Raw genomic sequence first — 8863 nt, forward strand, 5'->3', positions numbered from 1 at the left:
ACAGTCTACTTGATCTATAAGTACTTTGGGAATGCTGAAGACAGCCAATTGTTGTGTTCTATTTAGATTTACTGTTTCAACTGTTGAAAGTATACCCTCTGTCAATTCTATAGTTTTACATTTAGGACATAATAAAAAAAGATACAGTCCTTACCAGGTCTGAAAATTAGGTACAAAAACATGACTTACTTTACACTATGTCATTTTTGGTTTTCATGGAACTCAAATTAAACCAAAGTATCGAAGCAGTGTGTGAAAAACTAAGTACACCCCATGATGCAGTAGGTTGCAGAACAGCTTTTAGAAGCTCGAATTAATCATTTTCTGTGTAACTTTTTCAGTGTCTTACGTTGTTGTGGAAGAAAATTGGCTGACTCTTCTTTAGAACATTGCCTTCATTTATACACATCTCACTTAATGTCCCAACTTTCTTTTCTTTTTCAGCCATAATGTTGGAGACTTCTTGGTGTGTATACAGAGGAGTTACACTAAATGACTGTAAGGTTCTCAGGCCTTGAGGTTGCAGACAAGCCAAAATCATCACACTTCCACCAGCGTGCTGGATAATTGGTGTAATGTGTTTGTGCTGGTATGCTGTGTCAGGTTTTTGCCAAAGGTGGCGCTGTGCGTTAGAGCCAAATATCTCCACTTTGGTCGTGTATCCAAAGGACATATGTGTTGTGTATATGTTTTAGAAATCGTGTGACGTTTACACGGAACTTTGCAAACCTTAGAGGTGTGCCATATTCTTTTTAGGGTGAAGAGGCTTGTCCGAGCTTTTTTTTTTTTTATTGTGTCATCATCAGTGTTGGGTAAGTTACTTTAAATTAGTAACTTAGTTACATTACTAGTTACTTCTATCAAAAGTAACTCAGTTATTTCAAGTTACTCGTTACTTTCAAAGTAACTAGTTACTAGGGAGAGTAACTTTGGTTTTACTCAGAATTCTCTTGTTAATGTGTTGCTTCCATAACTTTGCCAGTCTTCTAGCTGCTTACTTTCCACAAATGCACTGTGCCACCTACCAATAGAAAGGAAAAGATAATGTGCATATTTCCACGAGAGAAATCCCACGCCTGGACCGTCGTTGACCGCCACCATGATTCTAGCCTGCTTTTTACATCCAACACAAAAACTGCAGTCGTGGTGCTTTCGATTGTACTCAGAACTCGGAAATTCTGCCTTCCGAATAGGAAGATGTAGGTAACACCAGACTGCAGATGAGCTGCATACAGAGCTGGACTGGGACAAAAAAATCAGCCTGGGCATTTTGACTAGAGACCGGCCCACCATTATAGGAAACATCATAAAGCCTTTGAATGAAAACAAACGCTGTTGTGACAGTGATGTACACTGTTTTGATGGTATATGTGTATCAATCTATCAATCGTTTGTTGTAACGGTGTGTTCACACCGAACGCGATGGACGCGAATAGAGCGTCAGGTTTACATGTAAAGTCAATGGAAAAGCGCGATGACGCGCGATTGCGGGTCCCGCGAAAATTCGGAAGCAGATTTGCGTCGCGAAAACGCCAAAACGCGTGAAACGCGCGTCAGTGTAGCGCGTCTGGCGCGTTTGACTCGCGAATAAAACCACGCGCGTCAGTTTTTGTGTTGCATTTTGTGCATACGCGCGTTTCGCGTCTACCGCTCGAGTTGGAAAAATCTGAACTCCAGCGTCAAATCGCGCCGCGACAACCAATCAGGAGCCTGGTGACGTGGCTCTGACCTAGGTCAAAGGGGCAGATCCAGCCAAAGCCCTTCATTCTTCATTCAGTATGGAGGAAAAGCTTATCAGTGCCATGGCTAATCACCCGGAGCTGTACGATGCTAGCTACTACTTTTACCGAGACAGGAATAAAAAGGACCTAGCTTGGAGACACATAAGTGAGGAGATCGGGCAACCTGGTAAGTTCATTCCTTCTTTTTAATTTTCAGACTGACCCGATGAACCCGCGCAAAAGCTAGCAAGCCCGCCTACTGTCCCGCTATTTTCCCACTGATGTACAAATACCTTTCCGCTAACAAGATAATGCGTTTATTCAGAGGACATCTGCAGGAGAAAGTGGAAGAGCCTCAGGGACACGTATAATAAGGAGAAGAAGGCAGAGAAGGAGAAGAGGAGTGGGTCTGCAGCAGGATCGGGGAGAAAATGGAAGTTCTTCGCGGTCATGGGGTTTCTGGACCCCTTCCTCACCCCGCGGGAGACTAGCGGAAATATGGTGCGGACCGTGGAGAACTTCTCCCCCGAGGACCAGGGACAGCCCGAAGAGGCAGCAGGGGAGTGTCAGTCAGAAGGTATGTTTACATTGAGTTAATGTAGGCAGTTAATTTATGCGTGTTGTCATACAGGAACATATTTTGTTTATTAATAAACAGTATACAGTAGTCCCGCTGTTCATCCGTCACTGCCTCGCCTTTTCGTTGATTTTTTTTATTGCACCGTACAGCTTTCAACAATGCGCATTGCATTCTGCAGCCCAAATGACAAATCTCCTCCGTGTCGTGTCTCCTGCGCTTGCCAAACTTATCATGTTTGGTTTTGATAACCATCACGTCCAATAGAAAAAAACAGCACAAAAACACTCATAACTATGACCCTCATTCGGAAATACACACCTGCACCGGGAGCAAAAAAGGCGCACAAAAGTGGCGCCGCAGACGGAGAAAAAGCGCGGCATAATACTTTTACGTTTTAAAATCGACAAAGGTTTTCACTTTGAGAATCAACTTGTGAGAACTGTGACTACTGTTCATGTGCTGCAATAAATGAGAGACCACTGTATATAATAATAAGTATATAAGTATATAATAATATAATATTCTCTATGACTATTGTCTTCAACCTGTTAACATTTAATATTGTCTTCATAGAGTCAAGTAATCATGCAGCAGAGTCCTCCCCTGTCTCTTCTCCTGGCTCTCCAGTCCCTGGTCCCTCAGCTCCTGCTGCTGCACCCACAGGTATGAACATCAAGCACTGACAGCTTTTTACTCGCTTGAATTCCCTTGTGATCACCTTTACTAAATATCTACAACCAATCTGTTTATATCCTGTTTTTTTCAATTTTGAAAATGAAAATCTAGTAGCAGCCTTCTCATTACTTTGTGTTGTTTTGTGCTGTGTTTTACAGGCCCACAGAGGAGGACAGCTCGAAGGCGGGCGAGGGACAGGTCCCAGGACGGTCCATCGGCGGTGGAGCTGGCCATCCTGGAGTCCCTAAAGAGGCCACGCCCGTCTCCAACTGAACATTTCCTCCTCGGCCTTGTTCCTGCTCTGGAGAGCATGCCGCCTCAGACACGAGAATTCGTGAAATTTCAAATTTATAAATTAGTTTTTGAAAACAGCACAGCTGTGTTAAATTTGGAAACATTGGACCCTAATGATCAGTAGTTTTCTGATGAGGCAGCAGCTCTCCAGGGCAGAAACAATGTTCTTATTTTTCTCCTCCTTCTCCCTGAGGCTCTTCCACTCCAAGCTGGGTCCTTTTTATTCCTGTCTCTCTGTAAATAGTTAAATTTCATATATTTATGATAAATGTTTTTGTTAATGAATTTATATTTTTTCAAATAAACATTTATAATGACAAAATGTCTCTGTTCTACTACACAGCAAATATTGGCACCCGACTTGACACAAGTAGAATTTATTTCATATTATACTAATGACAAAACATACTAATACAGTGGGATGCAAAAGTTTGGGCAACATTGTGAAAAGTAATTATTTTCCTGTACAAATCATTGGTTGTCACAATAAAAATTGTCAGTTAAATATATCATATAGGAGACACACACAGTGATATTTGAGAAGTGAAATGCAGTTTACAGAAAGTGTGCAATAACTGTTTAAATCAAGCAGGTGCATAAATTGGCAACACAAAAAAAGAGAAATGAAATAAATATTTAGTGTATATCAATGTGTGTGTCTCCTATATGATATATGTAAGTGACATTTTTCATTGTAACAGTGATTCATACAGGAAAATAATGACTATTAATAAGGTTGCCCAAACTTTTGCACCACACTGTATATAGGAACATAGTGAAGACAAGTTATTTAAGAGAGTAAAAAGAGGTTAGTTTATTTTGGAGTAGAGCTCCATTTATTAAGAAAAATTTAAAAAGACAGGAACACTCTTTAGAGGTTTGTGGGTGGCTCTTAAAAGAGCCGTGGTGGGGAAGTCACTCAGACTTCAAACAGGCTACTCCTTTGGTTGCCAAGACACAGCTCCCTCCACCGAGAAGTGAGCCATGAACTTCTCCCTCACCAGGACAGCGTCTCTGGAGTTGTTTGCTGGCAAGGAACCTGGACAAAATTGTTTAAAATGAGTATTATGTGTACTGCAGTTACAAAATACATTATTGAAATTACAAAATTACAAATTGCAAAACATAAATCTTACATAAAACCTTTTGTAATTATAAGGATAATTACATGATATATATTAGATATAATCTAAAACAGTCTGCGGTGATTATATACAAATATTCAACTATCCCAGAATTAAACCAGGTCTAAATAAAATGGAGTGAGTATCACTACAAAGGTTAACTCAGTGGTCCTAATGCTACAGTTTGATATCAGCAAACACCGAGCGCATACATTGATATAACACCACAGCCATGCTATCATTCAAACACTGATAACAGCATAAATCGAATTAAATCGGGACTTGATGAGACCTTCTGAGTATCACTAGAAATATTATAAACAGTCGTCTCCGTACCACAGTTTGCTATCAGTAAACACCGAGCATTCACTGTTAGCATAGCATATCCATGTTAGCAGTGTATAAATGGATGGTTTAGCATGTATTAGCACAGGTATCAATAAAGGACTACCGTATTAAATACTTTTACTAACCTCAGGCAGATGGACAGGCGCTCTGCAGGTGGGATTGAGCGCCTGTAACTGGTGTCTAGGCGGGCGATTCTGGGACCGACCCGGGGAAGCAGGTCCTCAAACTGGCCGAGTGAAAGACAGTGATGTCGCTGGAATCGGCCGTCATCCAGGCGCAGCTCCTGGAGCAAATGGTGAAACTCACCAAACTGCTCATGCCTCTGGAGGACCTGATGGACCCAGGTACGGCGAGGGCGTCTTTTACGCCGCTGCTCTGCTCTCCACAGTACATAGAGAAGGGAGACTCTCTCTTCAAGCGCTAACTCGACAGCTGCCATCTTGCAAAGATACCGGTCTGGCACAACTTCCTCCCACATCCCTCCCACATTTCCGGTTCACGCGCGTCAAAATATGATATTTTGACGCGCGATGGATTTTTCTTGGACACGCGTTGAGGCGCGAATGTGCACGCGTCAAATTAGGGGCGTTTGGGGCGTTTTTGTTCGCGTCCATCGCGTTCGGTGTGAACACACCGTAAGATTCAGATAATAATTTTTTAAAAGCTAGACATTTTAAATGAGAATAAGAAAGAAAAGTATTTCTTTGTGCCCCCCTCTCCCTGTTAATGCCCTACCTGGCCCCCTGGCAAAACTTTGCTAGATCCGCCCCTGCACAGTTACCAGCTGTCAGCTAGGTAGAAAAGGATCCTGGTGTTATTTGTCTCTCAGAAACAGTTCATAACTTCCCTTCAACTCACTCATGTCACCTAAAAGGTAAACCTGTTTCTCCATCACCTGTTCAGCTCTGATGATTCAGTAAGGACGTCTCCTGGTTTCATCTTCATGTTTCCCTCTCACCAGATAACCAAACCGATATCATTACCAGCAGCTTTTACGGCTGTAAACATCAGCTGATACTAGAAATTAATATTAAATAAATTCTAACAACAGCTAACCAGCTTAAATGTGCTGCTGTTATTTAACGCAACCTCCACTGGTTTCTTCTTTCTGGCGCAAAGTGGGCGATAAACAAACAAGAGAGAAAAGCTGATCAGCTGATCATTAATCAGTTTCATGATTGAAGTAGTAACAGGAGAGGGAGGGGAGAGAATGAGAGAAGAAGAGGCAGCTGTGCAGCAAAGACACAGAATAAATCCAGCTTTGTGTCTTTTTCATTGTAGCTGAAGTCCAGGACAAACTGCGTTCCTTTTCACCTCAATACTAAACACGTGATATTTTCTCTGAATACGAGACGATTCCGTTTTTTACGGGATGGTTAGTAACTTTAATAATTAACCTTATGAATAAAATAAAGTTCAACATCAGTAACATAGCACCCACCCAGCTGTATAGAAACTCTGTCATGCTAGCTAGTACGCAGTACGAAAAAGTCAGCATAACGAAAATAAACTCCACCTAAACTTGGTTTATATCTGACCCAGATAGACTGCAGGTCATAACTTCTTACCTGAAGTTTAGTTCACCGGACCGGCGGCCGCTTCGGGTCTCTCCTCTTGCCTCCCCTTTCCCTCATCCACCTGCTGGCCTCCACCACTTGCTAATGTTACTGAATCTGTGGAAGCTCCGCGATAGCCACCACACGAAGTAACGAATAACGACCCTATCTAAATCCCAGTAACGACTAACGCGTTCCTGACTTTGGCATAATAACTAGTTTCCGTGCTCGTTACCACAATAATAACATAGTTACTGTAACGCGTTACTTAATAACGCGTTAGTCCCAACACTGGTCATCATTAACTTTAACAGTAAACTTGCTAACTGAGGCCTGTTGTAAATAATACAGCCAAATCCTAAGTAAAACAAGGGGGTTACTGTGCCATCCCTTCAGAGTCAAAGTTATAGAGTACATTATGATTATGATTAATTCCCAAAGTCTGGTATCTATTACAGTTTACTGCATTTTGTTTTTTTTTCCCAGTAGGCCTACCTTTCCACCTCAGCCACTCTGCCTTTTCAGGCAAACATTGATAGTGCCCTGTGTACAGGTTTTTAATAGCTATTTTGTGGACAAAGAAAGATTACAATACAGTATCTGTCTTGGAGACTGATGCATTTTGACATTTTTTGCTTTCCACAACAAGATTTTGATCAACCCCAAATGCTCTTTGAACACATTAACACTTTTAAAATATCCAGTAGCAATCTGTTAAATTCAATTGCAGTGTATTAGTTGTAAATGGCATATAAATGGCAACATGTAGACTGTTTGCTGCAAACAGCAGTCTCGGGTGTCAAATATATTTTGTATGCCAAGGTATCCACCCTGAGTTTTTGTAACACCACTGCATCACTTTACCTCCAATTCCGAGAGAAAACAATCATTCACACGGTCACGAGAGATCACTTGTCAGGAAAACAAACATTAAACATTTGAACAAATGACTGGTGTTGCTGTTTTCTTTGGAGGACAGTCCTTCTGTGCAGCTAACCGTCATATTCAGCTATTTCTTTTTGATTTTCAAGTTTAAGCAGTTACTTCTGAATAGAGCTGCCAGTAAGTAGCATTCAGATGTGACACTTGAAAATTAAAATAGAATAAAGAAGAAGAAATGTCATTATTCTTTTTTTCGGCTTTTGGTAAGACGGACAGCCACAAGATTGAATCATTGAGCACCTTGAAGTGTACTTTAGTTTGTTTCTGCATGTAGAACTGTCAAACTACTCCATGAAAAAGCTCTTCCAGCACTGAAACTGTGTTATTTGTATAATTCTTCTCCACACAAGTCTGTCGTTTAGAACAAAGAATGAAGCAATAAAGAAAAAAGACAATTTTATTCACAAACTTGAGTTGATGGAAACATCATCATGTTCATGAAGGACATGTGCAGTGCTTTAAACTACATACACATATGTACAAATGCAGGATTAGCACATGCCTTCTTATCTACCAAACACTGCCTAAATAGCTTTCTCTCTCTAGCTTTGATTATCAGTATTCTTCATGCAATAAACTCTACTGTATATCCTTGATATACAAATACTGTGCACCCTTCCTTATGGTTTATAATTCAACCAAATGTTCATTGCTCAACATAAAAAAACCCTTATAGCTCTGCAGCACCAGGCCTGCAGAGCTATAAGCGGACACCTGAGCCTACTACTTCTGTCCTTTTGTCCCTCTTTGGGGGGAAACTCCCACTAGGTTTAAATCCGGGACTCCCCACCATTTGGCCTTAGAACTGAAGAAGCTTCTCGGATGAGAGGTGAAACGTCTTCAAGCAACTTAAAGAAGTCCAGACGCTTTTCTTGGCAAGCTCCTTTGACAAGTGGGTTGTTTATTTTCCTCAACCCGTTTGAAGCAGATTTTTTGAAGGATTTTTCCTCTCTTTTAAGGTGATAAAGTTTTTAATAGACATGTTGCGGAAGTCCTCCAAAGTACACATTTTGGCTGTTTTATTCAGTGGCTGCAGTGGCTTAGTGTGCTCAAATAATCTGTCCACAAGTCATTGCCAGACAAAGAGCAGCTGAAGTTAGCTAGCCGTTGTGCCTAGCATACAATATTGTCCACATTTAAAGTCCTCATTTTTTTATATCTTCATTTGAAGCTTGACTTTCTTACATTGGCCAGTGATCTCATTAACTTAGACTTGCTACTGCTTAAATTGCTTTTGCTTTACTTTTTTCTAAACTTCACCAACCCTTTTTGATTTGCTAATGTTGTTTTAACTTATTGATATGGATAGCATGCTATGGTGAAACTGTTGTGAAAGCAAAACCAAGCTGGCTTCCATTAGCACACTCGTTGGTAAACATGGTGGATCGCTGAGTTGTAACTGTGGCATCATTTTAGTGTTCAGTCAATCAGTTCTTTTTTGTTAGGGAAAGCCAACATGGCCTGACCTCCTGTGGACATGTGGAGATGCAATACCATGTTTCCCCACTATGTCTAATGCATGAAATTTAGAGTCACATGTGTCTGTATCTTCACACACACACACAAATGTACTGTATAAAAGACTGAATGATTATATATTTCAATAATAAATTCCCCTCTTGC

At 40.9% G+C, this 8863-nt stretch overlaps 1 protein-coding gene across 1 annotated transcript; it reads left to right on the top strand.

Moving 5' to 3' along the window:
- The first annotated feature begins 1621 nt into the window (after positions 1 to 1621).
- LOC148096275 (uncharacterized) lies at positions 1622 to 3737 on the top strand. Its single transcript, XM_087836749.1, has 4 exons — positions 1622 to 1908; positions 2047 to 2298; positions 2875 to 2964; positions 3135 to 3737. The coding sequence occupies exons 1-4, from the start codon at positions 1779 to 1781 to the stop codon at positions 3392 to 3394; spliced, it is 732 nt and encodes a 243-aa protein (XP_087692875.1). The 5' UTR covers positions 1622 to 1778; the 3' UTR covers positions 3395 to 3737.
- Positions 3738 to 8863: the final 5126 nt, after the last annotated feature.

Source organism: Neolamprologus brichardi, chromosome 23 (genome assembly GCF_056152115.1).
Source record: "Neolamprologus brichardi isolate AB-2024 chromosome 23, ASM5615211v1, whole genome shotgun sequence".
Taxonomy (NCBI): Eukaryota; Metazoa; Chordata; class Actinopteri; order Cichliformes; family Cichlidae; genus Neolamprologus; species Neolamprologus brichardi.

Bases quoted from the DNA above. Each gene is read 5' to 3' on its own strand.
- LOC148096275 (XM_087836749.1), top strand. From the start codon at position 1,779: ATGGAGGAAAAGCTTATCAGTGCCATGGCTAATCACCCGGAGCTGTAC. The intron at 1,909-2,046 runs GTAAGTTCATTC...GCGTTTATTCAG, and splicing joins TGAGGAGATCGGGCAACCTG to AGGACATCTGCAGGAGAAAG. The intron at 2,965-3,134 runs GTATGAACATCA...TGTGTTTTACAG, and splicing joins TCCTGCTGCTGCACCCACAG to GCCCACAGAGGAGGACAGCT.